Source organism: Chrysemys picta, chromosome 5 (genome assembly GCF_011386835.1).
Source record: "Chrysemys picta bellii isolate R12L10 chromosome 5, ASM1138683v2, whole genome shotgun sequence".
NCBI lineage: Eukaryota > Metazoa > Chordata > Testudines > Emydidae > Chrysemys > Chrysemys picta.
Genome location: NC_088795.1, coordinates 86169923 through 86191437, shown reverse-complemented (window position 1 = coordinate 86191437; position 21515 = coordinate 86169923). Strand labels below are relative to the sequence as shown.

General features: G+C 42.0%; 2 protein-coding genes across 38 annotated transcripts in view; one reads left to right on the top strand and one right to left on the bottom strand.

The window, feature by feature from the left end:
- The window catches only part of FGL1 (fibrinogen like 1), a 56435-nt gene extending 49547 nt beyond the window's left edge, over positions 1-6888 (bottom strand). For 2 of the 5 annotated variants that reach the window (XM_065598013.1, XM_065598014.1), the window contains exon 1: positions 4795-6888. In XM_065598013.1, coding sequence (XP_065454085.1) covers positions 4795-4898 — 104 coding nt within the window. In that variant the 5' untranslated portion in view covers positions 4899-6888. Of the gene's footprint in view, positions 1-2672; positions 2766-3131; positions 3230-4794 lie in introns of those variants that run through there. The other 3 variants (XM_065598016.1, XM_065598017.1, XM_042841941.2) reach the window with 3 other exon arrangements.
- A 1414-nt stretch (positions 6889-8302) lies between these two features.
- PCM1 (pericentriolar material 1) overlaps positions 8303-21515 on the top strand; it is an 82747-nt gene continuing 69534 nt past the window's right edge. For 6 of the 33 annotated variants that reach the window (XM_065597987.1, XM_042841951.2, XM_042841949.2 and 3 more), the window contains exons 1-6: positions 8608-8775; positions 16591-16704; positions 17404-17649; positions 18958-19230; positions 19896-20066; positions 20256-20372. In XM_065597987.1, coding sequence (XP_065454059.1) covers positions 16609-16704; positions 17404-17649; positions 18958-19230; positions 19896-20066; positions 20256-20372 — 903 coding nt within the window. In that variant the 5' untranslated portion in view covers positions 8608-8775; positions 16591-16608. Of the gene's footprint in view, positions 8776-9432; positions 9505-16590; positions 16705-17403; positions 17650-18957; positions 19231-19895; positions 20067-20255; positions 20373-21515 lie in introns of all 33 variants that reach the window. The other 27 variants (XM_065597986.1, XM_024105374.3, XM_065597982.1 and 24 more) reach the window with 18 other exon arrangements.

Below are 21515 nucleotides of genomic sequence, written 5' to 3'. Positions count from 1 at the left end.
GTCTGCCCAATCCTAGGACGGCACGGCCACTTTTTTTTGTTGTTGTTCTTGTTCCGCTCCAGCTGCCCTGTAGGGTAGTCCTCTTCCTTCCCTCCTCGCCGACTGGAGCGGAGCCCTTGCGGCAGGCGGCAGCGCAGCAGGAGGGGCCGCGTGGCAGTGCCCCTGCTGTAGCCCTGGTCGCCCCCTTCTCTCTCTCTCCCATCCGCTCCCTCCCCCTCCCCCTCCCCCTTCCCCAACCCAGCCGGTCCCCCTGCATCCGCGCTCTGGCCGCGTCGCAGGGGTTTGTTTTTTTTTTTGCTTTGCTGTTCTGGCCGCCCTGTTTTTTTTTTTTTTTTTTGCTTGAGGCGGCCAAAAAGCCAGAGCTGGCCCTGTGAACAAGTAAATTATAAATATCAATAGCATGTAGCATTTGAAGGCTATTGGGGAGTAAAATGCAAATAAAATACCTGGATATAAGTAACACATCACATGAAATTTGAGTGCATGCAGTATTTTATAAAAGTGAAAGTTACTGAACTGATTAAATGGTACCCCATTGCCTCACACTTACCCATGGTGATGTGTGGCTCAGTATTGCATGCTTTATTGCTTCAGTAAAGTATGCAGTATACAGTATCACACCACAAAGTTAACTTCCATGGTACTTTGTGAAATTACTTAACTCTGTATTGCTACAATGTGACATGTTTTGACAACTCGTGTTAATACACAAAGTCAACATGCATCTCCAGGGTGTGAGCCCAAGACAATGTAACTGCTAAAGAGAACACATTTATTTTCAATCAGATGTACTCTTTAGTGCTGCACATTTTGGCAGATTGCTTCCGTATTAAAATAGGAGCACATATGGACATGAAAATTAGGGTGGCTTTGAAGTATTCAACATAGGTTTATATGCTAAATACTTTAATGTTGACATATTTTTTTGATGTAAATCAAAGCCATAAGGTGTAAAGAAAGCAGTTAGTCCATGGAATGTGCAGGAATGGCTGCTATCAGATGCTCTTTTAATTTTCCAATTTTAAAATAGTCCCCTCAATGCTTTCTTTTTAGAATGGAATCTCAAATGTTGGAACTATCTCTTTTTGCTATCTATAATAATGCAGAAAGAATAGAAATTGAGAATTCCCTAATTAATTTAGCTTCAAAGTGGACTGAATAAAAACAGGGACAAACTCATATGAACTCCTGGCTGTGATCATTTCTTCATAAGGTATATTAGTTTTTGTTTTGTTTCTTTCATGGTATAGTTCTTTGTTTGGGATCAGGGAGGAAATCTGTGTGGCTTTTACAAGTTAACAATTCTCTCTCTCTCTTTTTGTTTTTCTTTTCTGTTTCCATTTAGCGAATTTCTACATTGTTATTTCAGATAGTTAGAGAATGTGAATGTGACTAGATCAGTGGTTCTCAACATGCGGCCCACAGGCCACTTGCGGCCCAGTCAGCCTACAGCTGTGGCTCATGTGACATCCGCAGGGCCATAACTAGGGTGGGGTGGGAGGGTCACTTGCCCCCGGCACAGGGCTGGTAGGGGGGTGCAAAAATGGGGCTGCATAGGATCAGGCCCAGCAGCATCAGTAGGAAGCCAGGGTGCTCAGTGCCCACCCACCCCACAGGATCATGGGTCCAGTAGCCCTGGCTGGAGCAGGCTCCCGGGACTAGGACTGCAGAGGGAGATGGGCAGGTCAGGCTGCACTGCTCAGCTATGGGCAGCTGAGGTAGGAGACCAGTGGGGATGGGGATGGGGTGCAGTGGGCTAGGGTGCAGGGTAGGGTTGCCAACTTTCTAATTGCACAAATTGAAGATCCTTGCCCAGCCCCTTCCCTTCTCTGAGGCCCTGTCCCCTGCTCATTTCACACACCCCCTTCCTCTGTAGGGTTGCCAACCCTCCAGGATTGTCCTGGAATCTCCAGGAATTAAAGATTAATCTTTAATTGAAGAATATGTCATCTGATGAAACTTCCAAGAATATGTCCAACCAAAGTTACCTATACCTATCTCCTAGAACTGGAAGGGACCTTGACAGGTCATTAAGTCCAGCCCCCTGCCTTCACTAGCAGGACCAAGTACTGATTTTGCCCCAGATCTCTAAGTGGCCCCCCCAAGGATTGAACTCACAACCCTGGGTTTAGCAGGCCCCCTATTCCTCTGTCACTTGCTCTCTCCCACCTTCACTCACTTTCACAGGCTGGGGCAGGGGGTTAGGGTGCAGAAGGGGGTGAGGGCTCCAGCTGGGGGGTGCAGGCTCTGGGGTGGGGCCAGGGATGAGGGGTTTGGAGTGCAGGAGGGGGATCTGGGCTGGGGCCAAGGGGTTTGGAGTGTGGGAGCAGGTTCTTAGCTGGGGTAGGAGGTTGGAGTGTGGGATGAGGTGTACCCTCTGGCTGGGGGTGTGGGCTCTGGGTTGGGGCTGGGGATGAGTGGTTTGGGGTGCATGAGGGGGCTCAGAGCTGGAATAGAGGGTTGGGGTGCAGGAGGGGTATCAAGGCTGAATCCACACTCTGTCACTCCAAGTGGAGAAGGTGGGGACCTGCAAGGATTCTCAAAATTAATACTTGCCACTCCAGGCTTGTATTAAACTCCCAAGGTTACAGCTTTTCTCTGACCTTAGCTTGGTAAATGCTGCCACCACCCAAATGCAAAAAAAAAAAAAAAAAAAAAAAAAACCCACACACCAAAAAACACACTTGGACCCAGGAAGGAGCACTTGGGAATTCCTCCCTGTAGGGTACCCTCAAGCCCTTTCACACACGCCCTCCGGGGAAGAGCTGAAAAAGACAACAAAGGAAATTAGCTGTTGCCACCAGCTAATCAAACAGCACATGCACAAACCGTTTAGGACACCAAAAATCCAATCCTGTTCTTAAAAAAGCTAAATTTTATTAAAAACAAAAAGGAAAAAAATACATCTGGAACTTAGGCTTTTGCTAGATTTTAAAAGGGCAATTCCAAAAATTAAGCACCCAAACTAGCTTCCTTGGGGGGTTCAGCTTAAAGGTTACAAGCAAACAAAAGCATCAAGGGTTAGCACAGAGGAGATCAAAGGACAAATTAAAAAATAAACCTGATTGTGTCTAACTAAACATTCCCTATCCAAATAATTTCTGCTAGGTATGGAAGATGAATTTTCATACCTGGTTCAAGCCTTACATAGCATTGCTGCTCTGTGTGTCCTTCTCCAGAGAACAACAGACAAAGGGAAAGTTTCTTTCCCAATTTTAAAAGTTCTAGCCTTCCCATTGGCTCTTTTGGTCAGGTGCCCACCCTTTTTCTTTTACCTGTGGTCTTGTTAACCCTTTACAGGTAAAGGTAAAGCAAGCAGAGAACAGATTCCAAAAGGGATTTTACAGCTAACTGGCTGGTTGGGTGTTCATAAAAGGGAGCTATCCTCTCCCTACTTCATTTATCACAAGGGGGTTTGGGATGTGGGCTCTGGGCGGAGCTTACTTCAGGGAGCTCCTGGAAGCAGCCAGCATGTCCGGCTCCTAGGCACCGGGGCAGCCAGGTGGCTCTGTGCACTGCCCACACCTGTAGGTACCTCCCCCAGCCAGGTTCCCAGCCAATGGGAGCTGTGGAGCCAACACTTGGGGCAGAGGCAGTTAGCAGAGACCCCGTGACTGCCCTTTTAATGGCCCCATGAGCAGGGTCCCTTTTTGACCAGGCGTTCCGGTAAAAAACTGGACGCTGGGCAACCCTAGTGCAGGGAGAGGGTCAGGGGGCTAGGGCTGCAGGGATAGCAGCTAGTGCATGGGGGACAGACTCTAGGTGGGGAGACTAATGGCTGGGGACAGTCCCTGGATGAGGAGCTAGATACTGGAGCACAGTACCTGGAAATGGAGGTGCTGGGGGCAGTCCCTAAGTCGGGTGCTGGGTGCTGAGGGGAAGTCCCTAAGTGGGAGGCTGGTTGCATAGGGGGTCAGTCCCTGGGTGGGGGACTGGATTCTGGAGGGGGCAGTCCATGGGGGCGGGAGCTGTTCTGCCTTGGATAGGGCACCCTGTCTCTGCAGGACAGGCATTTGTGCCAGCCCAGTGTTGCGGGATCTAGATTCTGGGTGAATGGAGGACAGTCCCTAGCAGGGGGGCTGGGTGCATGGTGGGCAGTCCCATGCACCCGACAGGGCTCCCCATCTTTGCAAGCAGGCTCCGCAGCCGCACTCTCTGGGCGTTCAGTTCAGCCGCACCACCAGCAGCAGCACGGAAGTGAGGGTGGCAATACACCATGCCATGTACAGTAAATTAATTTTTAACAGTTAATGTTTTTACTTATTTAGCTACTTTAAAATGTTCTTGGTAGACATTTGCCGGTGTTGAAATGAAAGACACTATATCGATTTGAATCATATTTCTGTCATATAACAAATACTAAACATTATTTTTTTTTAGATGTACAGGTAGTATTGTGGCCCACATAACACATACAGAGCTGCATATGCGACCCACAATGATAAATAGGTTGACAACCACTGAGCTAGATGCTGCTGCCATCTGCAGGACAACAAGAGATACTGCTCTGTCACAACATAGTACATCTCTTTATCTGAACCATTTCCAGTATAATACTGTTTATCCATGCAGGGCAATAGAGTTGGGAGAAAAAGACATTACTCAAGTAATAGACGCGGAATTATTTTAACAAGTATCTGTTACATGCTCTAAACTGAAATTATTAGTTGCACAATATTTATACAGATGGTAATGGTACAAACCAGCATGATCTATTACAGGAAGTTGATGCATATTCTTTTTTTTAAGTGATTTCACTTATGGAAACAGAGGAATATACCCTTATGCCCCTACCTGCTGTGGGGACATTTGCCATAAAAATCCAAGAGATTTGCTGCCTCACAGAGTTTCTGGTCCTTGTGTTCTTCTTGCACAAAGGGGATCAGTTGATGAGCCATGGAAAATAACTTCCTGCAGCTGTTTTTTTGCTAGTGTAAAGTAAAATAAGGTGATGAAGGCTTTAGTAACAATGTAAGTCTCCTTTACCATATTTTTAATGTATCATAAAGAAAACACCCACTGCACGGGATCAGCATTCAACAGTAAACCACAAACAAATTCCTAGAGCCTCCTGCTTTGGGAGTCTCAGGTAATATAGGCTCAGGAATTCATGGCCCCTTTTCCCTACTTCTGGGAGTAGTAGAGGTATGATCAACTCATGATGGGATACCCCTCTTGAGCTGCAACCTTTGCTCTTAGTTAGGGACCTGGATATCATATGGCTACTATATCACCTGTCACTCTGGGAAAAGCTTATATAAACACAAATGGTGAGTGCTCTAACCATTGGTCTAAAGGACATAAGAGGGGGTTGCACCACCAGCAGACATTTAGTGTGGGTTTAGATGTGTTCTGAGTATGTCTATGGGATTGGGCCCCAAAGGCATAGCAGGCAGAGGAACACTCAGTTTGTGAATGTGAGTTAAGCACGGAGCAGTTGGGCAGCATCAGGACTTAGGTGGCTGAGCACGTGCCCGACTGCCAAAATTTAAGCACTTTGGGGATTTTAATGGCAGAAACTTAAGCACATAGGGAATTAAGGTGCCTATAGGGCCTGGCAGCAACTGAGCAGGGGTTTTCTGAATGTCAGTGATGCCTAGATGTTGGACATTTCACCCCAGGTATCTTATTTTTAATACAGAGATGTGGCTGATAGAGACCACAGCACACCTTAGCAGGAGTTATAGCATATTAAAAGTAACCTTGTATGAAGTAGACCAACAGGTGGTAGGCGTGAAGAACTGATGTAAAGAGCTGCAGAGAGGAAGCCAAAGTGTTATTGATCTTACAAAACACAGGTATATGTTAATAGATGGCGCTTAAGACTATGTAACTATTTACGTATAAACAGATATAGAGTTCTCTCCTATGTGCTTTTGTGTGTGAGTGTGTACTTCTTTATGATATACAATGAGGGCCTGAAAATTTGTTGTCTTGTTTTTTTCTCTTGTTGCTGTGTAAAAATACCTACAAATGACACAAAACAAAACACACAACAGGGGAAACAGCAAAAAAGACTATACACAATGTGCAGATAAATGCACAAATTACATGTGCTGAAAGGAAGATTTTTCTCTTTAATCTTTTATTTATCATTTTATGTGTGACTTATGAGAGAAGATGAATTTTTTTTAAATCTAATTATGCACTTTAAACTGATGTCTCTATTAGTCTAAATAAAAATAACTTCTCACACTTGATGACTGATGTCATGATCCTATTAGTATGCCATGAATTTAAAATCTAAAAAATGTTTAATTTCTTTTATATATAACCATAAAGAAGTAAACAAAGGGCACAATCCCAACAATTCTCCTTCCTTTTTAGGACACCTGTAATGCAGTTAGATCAGTGGTTCTCAAACTTTTTTATTGGTGACCCCTTTCACACAGCAAGCCTCTGAGTGTGACCCCCCCTTATAAATGAAAAACACATTTTTAAAAAATATTTAATTCTATTATAAATACTGGAGGTGAAATGGGATTTGGGGGTGTGTATGCTGACAACTCATGTCCCCCCACATAATAACCGTGCGATCCCCTGAGGGGTCACAACCCCCAGTTTGAGAACCCCTGAGCTAGATCAATATGCAGTACGAGTTGTTGAAAGCCTGCATTATCACACAGGTGTAATTCATAAAGTCAGGTGGTAAAATAGCTGAAAATGGTTGAGAATTTAAAAACTCGATGGTAACAAATTGCAAAGCCCAGTGATGATTGAACTTGCTGATATTCTAACCAAAATTAGCTCTCTATCATACTTGTTGCTGTATCCGTCACTTCACACAGACTTGAGACACAGTCTAGGCTTCAGTGATACATGTAGAAAGTGACAATCGTGGAAGATTTGTTTTGATTTGTGTGAGTGGTGAATAATGATGTGTGTAAGGGTGAGGGAATGTGAGTTTGGGGCAACTGCATGGGCTGGTTGTATTGTTTTGAAGAAACAGTTAGGCCCTGTAATCCGCTATGTGTGCAGTCTCCTCCCAGACAACCCATGGGACTGTTGTATGCATAAACATTAGCTGATGAAGTGGGCATTCACCCATGAAATCTTATGCTCCAATACTTCTGTTAGTCTTAAAGGTGCCACAGGATCCTCTGTTGATTTTTACAGATTCAGACTAACACGGCTACCCCTCTGTTACTAAACATTAGCCGTTGAGTAAGGGTGGGGTAATTAGTTGAGTTACATCAGAGATCACAGTGGTATCAGACTCTTGGCATGGGATAAATACATATCTTCATACTATAGCTGTGCATTGCACCAGTGTAATTCATCTTCAGCTGGCTAAAGAAGGAGCCTCTCCACCCCCCCCAGGATACTTGAAGGAGACTGAAACAAAGGACAGTAACTACAGGGGATGTGAGTAATTGCTGGACCCAGGCTAAAAGGAGATTAGCCTGTAAAAGGGAGCACTCTGGAACTGGTGAGGAAATTATCTGTATTCAGTTTGATTAGGCATAGATTTGCGCATTTTATTTTATTTTGTTTGGTGACTTACTTTGTTCTGTCTGTTACTACTTTGAACCACTTAAATCCTACTGTCTGTATTTAATAAAATCACTTTTTATTTAGTAATTTACTCAGAGTATGTATTAATACCTGGGGGAGCAAACAACTGTGCATATCTCTCTATCAGTGTTATAGAGGGCGAACAATTTATGAGTAAAACGGATTTATCTGGGTTTAGACCCCATTGGGAGTTGAGCATCTGAGTGCTAAAGACAAGCACACTTCTGTGAGCTGGTTTCAGGTAAACCTGCAGCTTTGGGACAAGTGATTCAGACCCTGGATCTGTGTTAGAGCCAGACAGGAGTGGCTGGCTCAGCAAGACAGGGTGCTGGAGTCCTGAGCTGGCAGGGAAAACAGGAGTAGGGGTAGTCTTTGCACATCGGGTGGCAGCTCCCAAGGGGGTTTCTGTGATCAAACCCGTCACAGTAATTCATCAAGTCAAAATGGCTGAGAACTTAAAAACTGGATGATAAGAACAGGAGTACTTGTGGCACCTTAGAGACTAACAAATTTGTTAGTCTCTAAGGTGCCATAAGTACTCCTGTTCTTTTTGCGGATACAGACTAACATGGCTGCTACTCTGAAACCTGGATGATAAGAGACTCTGAATCCCAGTGGTGATTGAACCAGTGACATGCTGAACAAAAAGTGCTCTCAACCCTGCTCGTGATGGGAACACCTGACTCAGCAGACACTCCTGGCTTTCGAGTGACAACAAAACAATTCTTGACCCTTATTAGAGCACTGTAACCAAAGACTACTCTTCCCAGCATGCATTGCGATCGGAGAGTGTCTGTCTGTCTATCTCCCCCCACGCACCCATTGTCGTCCTCAATGAAACTACCAATCCCACCATGGTCTGCTCCTAAGTGGTTGGACCCCGATTGGTCACGCATGGCATGCCGGGATTTGTAGTTTTGGTTATTCTTGAGGCACTGGCTCGATTCAGCTGTCCCAAGATTTCCGCCAGGAATCGAGTGAGCGGAACAGCGTGAAAAAAGCGCGTTGCTCCAGCCTTCAGTCACGTGCCCTTACGCTGCCGCGGGGGGACGCGGGGAAGAGCATCTCCGGAGCAGGTTACTAAGTAACGGTGTGTATCCGTCCGCCCCGCCTCCGCGTACAGGGGAGAACCAAAATGGCGGCGAAGGTGGCCGTTGAGGCTTGCGTGTGAGGGTCTCTGTTTCCCCCCCATTTCCCAACCAACCGGGCCCGGTCGGTGCCGCAGGGCGTGAGGCCCACGGCAGCGGAGCTGCTGCCAAGGTAACACCCCTGCCCCGCCAGGGTCTGGGAGCCCGAGTCCGGCGGGGAGCGCCCTTGGGTGAGGGCCCCGATCTCGGTTATCTGGGGCTTCTCCCAAGGCGGGATCCTTCCCCAGGGGAGCCCCCCCCCCTTATTCCAGCGGCGCCGCGGCCGCATTTTTCCCTTCTCCCCGCATGGCCTTTTCCCTGTCGCTCCCCGCGGGGAGCCCGCCTCTCGCTGCCTGGCTCGCGGCCTCTGAGGCGCCGCGGAAGGGAGAGCTGGGGCGGGCCTGTGTGGAGCCCTTGGTCTTCACAGCCCACTCGGCCGGGCCCTCGTCGGTGGGGGAGAGCAGCGTAGCACTCGCCTTGCCCGGCCAGTATCGTGGCAGATAAAGCGGCTGCCGACGGCTCGCCCTCTCCCGGAGGGGAGGGGGCCGCCGGTTCTGTGCAGCGGTTCCTCACCCCAACGTGCCCGGCCAGCTGCGCCGGTCGCTCCCGCCGCGTGGAGGTGGTGTTGGGGGAGGGTATGTTGATCGTTTCTCCAAGGAGACGCTGCGCGTTCACGGGCAACGGCCGCCCGACGCTTCCCTGCCAGCGGTGCTTGGCGCGGAGCCCGCCCGCCGGGTTTGCCGCTGGGAAGGAGCGGGTCCGCCCTACTAACCGTCTCCCCACCTTGCAGGGTGACCCACTCGGTTCCTCCATCCCCGCTGCAACTTTCCTGCGCTGGGGTCTCGGAGCGGCTGAAGGGCAGGTAGGTCCTGGGTGCCGTTGCCTGGGCCTAGAATAGCGGTCATAATGAAAACGAACTTCAGCTGGGGCCCTTCCTGTGCCTGGCCGCTCGGTATCGAGCGTGTCAGCACCACCGCCACTGACAGGGAACAAAGGGTAGGACTAAATGGTAAATTCTCAGAATGGAGAGGGGTAACTAGTGGTATTCCCCAAGGGTCTGTCCTAGGACCAATCCTATTCAACTTATTCATAAATGATCTGGAGAAAGAGGTAAACAGTGAGGTGGCAAAGTTTGCAGCTGATACTAAGCTGCTTAAGCTAGTTAAGACCAGAGCAGACTGTGAAGAACTTCAAAAAGATCTCACAAAACTAAGTGATTGGGCAACAAAATGGCAAATAAAATTTAATTCGGGTAAATGTAAAGTAATTCACATTTAGAAAAAATAACTCAACTATACATACAATATGATGGGGCTAATTTAGCTACAACAAATCAGGAAAAAGATCTTGGAGTCATCGTGGATAGTTCTCTGAAGATGTGCACGTAGTATGCAGAGGCGGTCAAAAAAGCAAACAGGATGTTAGGAATCATTAAAAAGGGGATGGAGAATATATTATTGCCCTTATATAAATCGATGTTACGCCCACATCTTGAATACTGCATACAGATGTGGTGGTCTCATCTCAAAAAAGATATACTGGCACTAGAAATGGGTCAGAGAAGGGCAACTAAAATGATTAGGGGTTTGGAACAGGTCCCATATGAGGAGAGATTAAAGAGGCTAGGACTTTTCAGCTTGGAAAAGAGGAGACTAAGGGGGGAATAGGATAGAGATATAAAATCATGAGTGATGTGGAGAAAGTAGATAAGGAAAAGTTATTTACTTATTCCCATAATACAAGAACTAGGGGCCACCAAATGAAATTAATGGGCAGCAGGTTTAAAACAAATAAAAGGAAGTTCTTCTTCACACAGCACACAGTCAACTTGTAGAACTCCTTGCCTGAGGAGGTTGTGAAGGCTAGGACTATAACAGCATTTAAAAGAGAACTGGATAAATTCATGGAGGTTAAGTCCATTAATGGCTATTAGCCAGGATGGGTAAGGAATGGTGTCCCTAGCCTCTGTTTGTCAGAGGGTGGAGATGGATGGCAGGAGAGAGATCACTTGATCATTACCTGTTAGGTTCTCTCCCTCTGGGGCACCTGGCATTGGCCACTGTCGGTAGACAGGATACTGGGCTAGAGGGACCTTTGGTCTGACCCTGTACGGCCGTTCTTATGACATCTCACCGTTCAAGTAGCATTCCTGCTGCAGTGTTTTTGTTCACAGTTGTTTGTGATACATGTGAGGATATGACTGTCAACTGAAAGAGATTAGAGAACTATTTCTCTGGGTTTTTGTTTGTTTACATCGTGGGTTGGCAACACTGCTTTAGACAGTTTAATGTATAGCCAGCTTTCTCAGTTGCCTGGATCTCCCAATAACAACAGACTATGATGGCAAAACTGGAGATTAGAAGGGAACTTCATGAAGTGTCTGTGGTACCTGAAATTACTTTTAATTTATCTTTTTTAAGTGGCTAGATTTTAAATTCATGTTGTCCCTTTAAAATCTCTAGTTTTCAGAACTTCTGAGTTGAAGATTTGTGCAGAATATTTGATTTCCCCCCCCTTCAAATTATAAATGTTGAACATTTTGAGCGTTTACAGCTCAAATGGATACTTTAAAATTTGACAAGAGACTGATTCATAACTTGACCCAGTCACAGTTGAGGTTATAACTGTGCATAAAATAAAATAAAAGGCCTAAAATAAAAGGTTACATCTTGGCATTGGTTTGCTCTAGTGCCAAATGTTACCCGGACTTGTACCTTTACACAATTTGATCATTGCCAGTGTATCTAATAGGAGCAGCAGTTTTGATATTGGATTGTCTTATATCTATACAATACAAAATTGATGGTATGGATCATTAGTGCAGATGCTGGTAAAATGAGGAGTTGGTATGTTGGCTTTCTGTGACTATTTGATGATAAAAATGAATGAACATTCTCAGCCTGAAATTTTTCGGATTTTTTTTTTTAAATTAGCTTAACAAACCATTTTTCTGATAGACTATCCACTAACTGGAATGGCCTGATTTTTTTCTTTTTCTTTTAAAACTTTTACTGGGTAAGAATTATTTTCTTCTTTGTTGTTAGTGCTTGTAAGGGGCTCTTCCTCCAGGGAGATACTGACCAATGGGAAATGGTGAAACTGACCGTATGCAAAGTGTCACCAAAAACCCAGAGAAAATAAACATAAAAGGTGTTAGTTTGGCTAACTGTTCAGTTATACTAGTATTGGATATTGTGACGGTTGTAGGTATGAATTTTTCAGACAAATGTGATTTCATTAAAGTCCCTTGTAATAAAAAAAAATTAATTCGTGGAGATTAATGACTCTATGCTGAAGGATAGCAGGTTCGCATAGGATATTAACACTACCTTGTAAGATTTCCTTTTGTTGAGGATAGATTGGTGGAAACACAAAGGGAGAATAACAGGTCAGCAAAACTTTCATAAGCAAATCTCTCCTGCAAATAGCTGCTAGGAAGTAAAGTGAAAGAAAATAACACACCAAGTAAAAGGCCAAGAAAAGCTGAACTTAATTTCCCATGCATGAAATGTTATTGAATTGACTATTCGAAAAGAGCTGCATGTGGTCTTAGTTAAAACAAACTAATCAGAAAAAAGAAGTTGGAAGAATTGTATAGCTCTTAAAGCTCATCTTAGTGAAAAAAATCTTATCTCAAAATAACCAATAATTGGCATCAGTTTCTAAGAATTTATGTAAGTGAGTCCAATAGGGATGCGGGTTTATTAGAAAACGTTTTAAAAACAAATGTAGGAAATCATCAGAATATGATAAGCTGCCTGGACCATGATTCAGCAAGGTGCCTAAGCACATGCTTAAGTTTAAGCATATAAGTAGTCCAGTTGATTTAGTGAATGCTATAAACCAGGATTAAAAGTCCCAATGCTACTAAAATTTTGGTAAATAGGAGAGAAGAGTTACTTAAGATTTCAGAAGTTTGCACAGGTGTAACTGAACTGATCTTGGCCTATGTGCAGTCATAGAAGTCTTACTTAAGTGGAAATACTCAATCCTTACAGGAGTTTTTATGTAGTAATAAAAATGTATCTGATCTGCATCTGACTTCTGGTAGATGCTAAGATCAATATTGCCCATTGTTTTTTACACTGGAAAAAATTGGCTGTTGTGATGTAATCTTATACTAGACTTAGACAACTTGTATAATGTCAGACGGGAAGAATATACTTAACTAGTTTGATTGTAAACCAGATGGTTTTTAATATTGCCAAGATGAACTCATTATGGCCAGTGACATAGGTCAGGATAAAATGGTTGTTACACTGTCAAGTCTTGTATATATTCACAGTGGATTTGCCCTTAATTGCACATTGTAGCTAAAACTTATTCTGTGTTTGCACTTGGTGTTGATAGAGCGTATTGATTTGAAATGAGGTCTCTTGAAAAAATCTTTAATACATTTTTTGATGACATATTGTTTTCCTCCTCACTTGTATGCCATTGGTGGTGACATCTGCTTATAGCACCAGGTGCAATGCCCTCTCTAGAGACATAAGTTTAGGTGATTATACTTTTGCATGGCAAAGTCTTTACTTTTCCCATCAAAGTCACTGTTTAGTCCTTTTTTTAGCATCCTTTCCTCCCTCCAATTCTTGAAATACCCTTGCAGGAAAGTCCATCAGAGGAGTAGTATGTCTCTGCTGCTCCTGCTCAGACTTCTTTCATGTGGTGCCAGCAACAGTGTTTTAGTGCTGTTAAATGTGAATAGTGTACATTTTAGGTGTGTGCTCACCTTGATTTATTGGAGCTGTCGTTAGTTGATCTTGTCAGGTCTTTCATATACTGTGAAACAATCCTTGCAGAGCCCAGAACCAAAAGCTACTGTTACCTTTCTGCCTCAGCAAGACACCTTTGGTGGATCTGTTAGCTCTTTGCTACCCCCCAGCTGTTCACCTTATCAGCAAACTTCTTGAGACTCTGCCAATCTTGACATTCAGTAAACCCTAGTTCCCGAGCTGCCCAGTGGCTTCTCTCTGCAGTATCCATCCGCAGTCACTGGACAGTCACCAGAATTACCAAGTCTGCTTCCTTCAAAGAGACATGAAAGCCTGTTAGTTTATCTGAGGCCCACAATTTAATACACAGGACTGAGATGATTTTATGGTAAAAACTAAAAATAAGTTTATTAATAGAGGACAGAGATTTAAGTGATATTAAGCAAGGATAGTAGAACTACAACTGATTACAACTAAAAAAAAAAGATAAGCTGCTTTCTAGTGTCTAAAACAGGCAAATTCTCACATATTACAAAAAGAAGAGCAGGAGTACTTGTGGCACCTTAGAGACTAACAAATTTATTAGAGCATAAGCTTTCGTGGACTACAGCCCACCTCTTCGTATGCATCCGAAGAAGTGGGCTGTAGTCCACGAAAGCTTATGCTGTAATAAATTTGTTAGTCTCTAAGGTGCCACAAGTACTCCTGCTCTTCTTTTTGCGGATACAGACTAACACGGTTGCTACTCTGAAACCTGTCACATATTACAGTCAGTTCTCTGGGTCCTCACCCATGTGTCTGGGGGACTCACGTTTCACAAATTTAAAGAGAGCTGGCCTCTTTGTCCCTTAAGTGATAGATAACCGGCATGTTCTTTTGCTGCTCCTTATATTCCCCAGAGTTCATTATCTTTGCCTCAGGAGCCATGAAGAAGACCCCTGGAATTCAGACTCTGGTCCTACTGTGTGTTTTCAAGCAAGCTGGTGCTTCTTCCTGCTGTTTGATCATTCTGTGTACCTTACATGCAATATACTTTCATTGTCTTTTGGTTGTAAAGCCTGACCACAGTGGACCGACCAATATACATTGCTTTGTTTAGGACAAACCAGTTCTACTTGGATTGTTTGGTCTAAACATATTTTAGTAACGTATTTCCAGCACACCTACATAACTCTTTACATTCTAACTGTAGATGCATCATGCAAAAATATTAATGACTAGAGTATCATCAGTTTTTAGATGGTACCTTACAATATTTATCCAAAGAGTATCTTGTAACTGTGTGCTTTGTGTAGTGAGTTTGTCAGGCCTGGCAACAGTTGTTGCTAGACAGGGGCATTGAGAGGCTCAGAGTCACATATATCTCAGCTATCAAAAAGCTAAAGTCAAAGATAGTTTTGCTTGCAAACCTTGTAATCTGTTTAGTGCTTGTTCCTTCTATGGATTTAGAAAACTGTTTTCAAAAGTAATACATGCTTATGATATTTTAATTTTTTTGTTTTGTAAATTAACCTAGCTATGTAGTTTGTGCCTAGGCAGAGGTGAACTAGGGATTTCTTTACACATGGAAGTTGTACTGCTTTAACTATAGCAATAAAAGTGAAAGTAGTATAACACCCTCATGTGGACACAGTTAAATGAGTATAAAAGTGTTGGTAGCCAACTTATAAACACAGATGACCTCTGCACATACAGTATAGTGTGCATTATCTGTGATGTGAAAATGTGGGTTTTGGAATTAGTGGTCTGGGATGGGGATGAATGTCTGACCCACCAGTATTATATACCTTCTGGTTTTTTTGGTCTCCTATCTGAGCTACTAAGTTCTGACTAGCACCAGAAGAAATAAAATAACACCACATTGTATTGCATAAGATAGCTTCAGAACATGGTCCTAATTTTCACCTGACAGCTTGGGCTATATTGGAAAGTGATTACTTGCAAAAGTGTGTCGATATTCCACTTCTGTAATTGAAGGTGGTTGTTATATGAATATCAGTGTGGGTGAAAGGAACTGGTTTCCTGCTCAACCCAGTTAACGTGTGTCACAGGTACCTTGACTACAGATTTATTCTTGTATTGTGCATATTTGGTTTCGCAGCACTACAGTATATGTGATTACACATGGTTTGTGATCTTTCATACCAACACTCAACAGGATAAGCTAAGGATTCGGCTTTAAAAAGCTACTATATTTTCCCCTAATTTTCTTTAGCTATATGTAAGTGGGTGTTGCTTCTATCAAAACTAGTTAAACTCAGGCAGAAGTGATTTCCTTAACTATTGACAGAGTTAATTTAACTTCAGATTTGTTTCTAATGCAGACCCTTAGTTTATCTTACATTAGCAAAACTATTTCCTAGCTAAATACAAAAATATAGTGGTTCATATGTTTTTATTTTTCTATAAACAATATTTAGGATAAAACCCAGGGCATTCTCTAACTAAATGTTTGTAATTTGTGGTATAGCAAGGAAAAGGAATTCCTCTTACTGATTGTTAGCTAGTGTCCCTTTCAGTGCTCTGTTACGATATATTTTAGTATTGAATGAAGGACATTTTGCTTTGAATACATTCTTTATAGGAAACTTTTAATTCTTGGAAGACATATTAGACTGACATCACTGTGGACCTGATGTTACTGTATTGCAGTGGTCGGCAACGTTCGGCACGTGGCTCGCCAGGGTAAGCACCCTAACGGGCCAGGCCAGTTTATTTACCTGCTGACGCGGCAGGTTCGGCCGATCGCGGTCCCCACTCGCCGAGGTTCGCCGTCCTGGGCCAATGGGGGTGGCGGGAAGCGGTGCGGGCCGAGGGATGTGCTGGCCGCAGCTTCCCGCCGCCCCCATTGGCCCGGGACGGCGAACCGCGGCCAGTGGGGGCCGCGATCGGCCAAACCTGCCGTGTCAGCAGGTAAATAAACTGGCCCGGCCCGCTAGGGTGCTTACCCTGGCGAGCTGCGTGCTGAACGTTGCCGACCCCTGCTGTATTGCATTCTTTATTGTGTTTCCAGGAACTAAAATTTCTTATTATACCTTTGTATTCTTTATTACCCAAGGTGAGGAATACTAAAATATTTTTAATTTGTACTGTTCTTTTATAATAGAACAATATGAGGTTTACTTTCTAATAACTTATTTACAACTTCTGTGAGAATGTTTAGTTATAGCACCTGTCTTGATTTTTCTCTGAATTGCTAATTTTTGCATTTTGTATCAACTATAATTCTTTTATAGCATTTTTGACTGCATACCATGGCAACAGGAGGTGGTCCTTTTGAGGAAGGCATGAATGATCAGGACTTGCCTAGCTGGGGCAATGAGAGCTTTGATGACCGGCTGAACAATACGGTATGATTTCATGTTAACTTTTTAATTGTCACATCATACTGTAGGTGAAAATTGACATGTAGATTCTACTGCAGTGATGGATGGATATGAAACCATAAAAATTGTCAAACAAAATACTATAGGAGAAGTTAGTTGCTTACATTCTGTTCATAAAGCTAAATACATGTGTCCAACTGAAACAAAAGTCAGCACACTAATGTATGATACAAACATCGTAGATTTGAAAGAGCCATATGCTGATATGAATGATCATCCGTGGTCAAGAGGTGGCCTATCAAAACTGAGTCGCAAATCTAGCTAATGTGTAAACCATTTTGGGGGTGGGAGGTGCGGGGGAGCTATACTATTTGATTGAAAGCCATAAGTGGGAATTTGCCCTCAAGGTTAAGCATTATAACCCGCTGAAGACTGAGTAGAAGAAAAATGCTAGTGTAGCTTTGTTTCAAGTGAAAAAATACTTCTGAAGGCTAAAAAGGTTAAGTGGACCAAACTTCCTGTCAGATTACTTATTATTCATGCTTTGGAGAAAACTATATTATCCAATGTGATTCTCAAATTATTGCTTAAATATAAGTAGGTTTTGGCATTTTTGTTTTTTCTGTAATTCTAAAATTGAGTCAAACTCCAATTCACTGAAGTAAACCATATCTTTTTTCAATAAAGAGATAATAAATATGCTTTTTTTCTGCTTTTCTGAAGGACTGGGGGGGTCAACAGAAGAAAGCAAACAGGTCTTCAGAGAAAAACAAGAAAAAATTTGGTGGGGAAGGTGAAACAAGGCTTACTAATGACATATCTCCAGAGTCCTCACCCGGAATGGGACGGCGGAAGACAAGGACTCTTCATAGTTTTCCTCACACTAGATATATGACTCAGATGTCTGTTCCAGAGCAGGCAGAATTAGAAAGGCTTAAACAAAGAATAAACTTCAGTGATCTGGATCAGGTTTGTGGATATGTATTTGCGAAAATTGTATAAATGTGAATATAAAACCACACAAACCTGCTAAACTGTCTTTGTCAGATTAACAAACTTCAAAAGGAAAGACTTTGAAAGTCAGTGGCTCAAATAAAAAATGTGCATGACGTCACATAGCAAATAATAGTCCAGATTCTGAACTGGAAAAATTGTAGAAAAATACATATATTCTGGATCATGGTGTCCAGATACATAAGGGTAGGTCAGCTACTTTCACTAGACCGCATACCTGAAGGTTGGCATATGGTGTCACTCTGTAATATAATAAATTGCAGTTCTCCAAATCAGTATTTCTCTATGTGTATCACATCTGTGAGAGTTAGAGGTTATTTAGTACCTGCCAATCTTGAAAGTATTTTCTTGAAGGCATTACTTCCTGAAGTAATGTAATTTGAGATTCTAACCCTGGTTATTTCTGGATGGTGTGCCTTGTGGCAGAATGGAATGTCATGCTTTTTACTACGCTTCTGCCCTAAATTTTTGCTGAATTTAAGTTTTCAATTAAAACCGTGATCTCTAGTCTTTATGGTTATAATGATAATCTTCCAAATGTGACCCATTGCTTTGCAGTCTTCCCAAATATGAAGACAGACAACTCTAGAATTTCTGTTGCTGCTCTTAGCTTTTCAAGGAACAGTAGAGTGGAACTGATATACTTAACGTCACGGTTGCACACGGAGTTCTGAATAGCATCAGTAAACGTTCCAGCCTAGTAGTGGCAGAAGAAAGCTCTGGAGCTACAGTTGGGGGAAGATAACCAATAAATGCAGTCTAGAGTAGGGTGGGAGATCATCTTCCACACAGGAAGAGGCTATAGAGAAATTCAGTATCCGATGCTATTCTTTGTTCCAGTTCAGTAGTCAGGAGGCTATAGGATAAGTACCTTCTTTCTCATGCATTTGGAAGGGAAGATGTGGCTTCATATTATCAGGCATGAAGCTGGAGTTTAGAGCAAGGTCTAGGGACAGCACCCTGATAGGAATTCTAGAAGTCTCCCTGTCATTCCCAGTAGATTGGTTGTAAGGTCAAGCTTCTGACCAGAATCTGCCTGGTGGAGATGATTTTAATCATCTTTACTATCAGCCGTCAGCTAGTAAGTTTTTAGTTCTCTGGCTAGTAGATTTTGTAGTCTTGGTTTTTTCCAAGCTATGCCTAGTAATGCCACATGATGGTACCACTCTATTGTTTAATCGTGAACTAATAAAAATAGAACAATGTTTTTGAAGGAATATTTAAGTAATATGTAATAACTTCCTTTGGTTTGTTTTTATGTAGAGGAGCATTGGAAGTGATTCTCAAGGCAGAGCAACAGCTGCTAACAACAAGCGTCTGCTTAATGAAACCCGAAAACCATTCAACTTCCTATCACTGCAGATTAACACTAACAAAAGCAAGGATGCTGCTACAAGTCCTCAAAAAAAAGAAACTGGTGGATCATCACAATGTAAAGAGTTATTTGCATCTGCTCTAAGTAAAGACTTTTTGCAAAATTGTCAGGTGTCTGTTCAAGAAGATGGAAGAGGAGAACCTGCTATGGATAGTAGCCAGGTATTGTTCATGACTCAGCCTATTCCTGTTGCAATCTCTTCCTCCTACAATACCAGAACTTTTAGAAAATGTCTAATTTCATTGTTGCTTTGTAGACACCCTGATGAAGCTTCCTAGAAAGTTTCATTAATTTTTAAAATTAATTCCGAATGATTATTATGAAGGTTTATATTTTGCTACTCTTAATTGTTTACAGAGTAACTTGCTTCAGAACACATGAAATGAGATTTAAAATGTACTATGTGTGGGAATGCTTATGACCACATAATGCTAGTAACTCTGCATACTGAAAGAGAAGCAGTTTATTTAATACACCACTTTTAAACCTAGAGATTGACCTGATTACCATTTTAATTGTTTTTGTAATTTCAGGGACTAGCATACAAATTGTGACATAATGTTTAGAGATATGAGCTCAATAGTGCACCTGGTATCTGACAAAAGCAACATTAATCCTCAATCTTGGAACTTTATGCATATGCTGCATCCCTGTTGAAGTCAGTGCCAATTGTAGGATTGAGACCGTAAACTCTAGTATGTCACCTTTCATTTTATTTACATAGGTGTGGTATAAATTAAATTGTCACCCTCATGTCTTGTGGATCACAAATATCAAAACTATTTATTGATTAACTTACAGAGTAATTTCAATGTCTTCTCTGCAGATTGTGAGCAGACTAGTTCAAATTCGTGACTATATTGCTAAGGCCAGCTCCATGCGGGATGATCTTGTAGAGAAAAATGAAAGATCTGCTAATGTTGAGCGCTTGTCACATCTCATAGACCATCTTAAAGAACAAGAAAAATCCTATCTGAAATTTTTGCAAAAGATGCTTGTAAGTTTCAGAACTTACATTATATCTATTTTTTATCTCTTAAGCAATGTGAGAAAACTCTGAGTCAGTTATTGATATTTTGATGGTACCGCTGGGGGAGTTAACTTCAAGATACAGTACCTTCCATAATAATTCATTTTTACTACCCCATTTATATAGCTTTTGATTTATGCCACTAAAATATTTCAGGCTAGAGAAAATGAGGAGGAGGATGTTCGGACTATAGATTCAGCTGTGGGATCTGGTTCTGTAGCTGAGAGCACATCGCTAAACATAGATGTGCAGTCTGAGGCTTCAGATACCACGGTAAGCTGCTTTTAGTAATTAAGGTGCTAGAAATGAAGACTTGTTTTTTTCTTTTCCTGACTGATACTTGATAGTATTGTTAATCTGAAATTCAGTTCAAGGAGACTTAAACCCCCCAAACTCTCAATGATGTATATTTTTAAAAAGTTTGTTTTAAAAAGCTTCTGTTGTAGCAATTTTACTTGGATAGCTTATGAATCTTTTAAATAATTCTAGGGGTTAAATATGTATCTTGCCTTTTATCAATGTAGAAAGGACTAGTTTTCTAAGCTGTTTTTGGTAAGTGGCGTGCTTCCAGTACTGGGGAAATTGAAGGGTAATGGAGGTGTGTAAATGGTTCACTATCATGGGTTGTTGCTGTAGGAAGCATAAGTATATCTATAGTGATATCATAAGAAGCATTGCTCTAGGATGGGGGTTCCCAACCTCTTTCGTTGGGTAGGCCACCTCTTATTAGAGTGTCTTATGGACTCTGGCATTTCTACATATATATATACATTTCATGATTGCACAGACCATCTCCTCTCCCATTTGTGATCACATAACTCCTGTAGCAATTTCAGCAGTTGCTTACATGGAAAAGAACGTTGAATACTTCCTAATATTTTTATCTCCTTTTTAATAAAATTTAAGCATCTGTGTATATGGTGTTGTCTCTTTGTTTTCAGCCAGCATGATGTGGACCATCAGCAAAGTGCTCCACAGACTATGGGTTAGGAATGTGTGTTCTAGGAAGTTAAAAAGTAGCGTTTAAATAAAGAATATAGAGATACTTATTTAAAAGTCAGAATTAAACCAGACAGTCTCTCAATTCTAATTATAAAAGTCCTGCAAGATTTTCTTGTTTTTATCAGGTCTTTCAAAAAGATAACATTGTAGAGATTAAACATCAACATCTAACTTTTTTTAATGTTGTTTAAAATGTGAAAAAAAAACCAGTACTGATAGAAATATATACTGACAGAAATATATATCCATATAAAATTATTGTAAACAAAGCTTGTATCTGGCTGTTTATCTATACAGAAAGCATATTTTTTTTCATTTTTATGTGTGTGGCTTTAAGTATTTTGGAATTAGGTTTCTTTTATTATATAGTTCTTTGAAATATTAAAAGTAGTTCTCTATAATTACATGGTACAG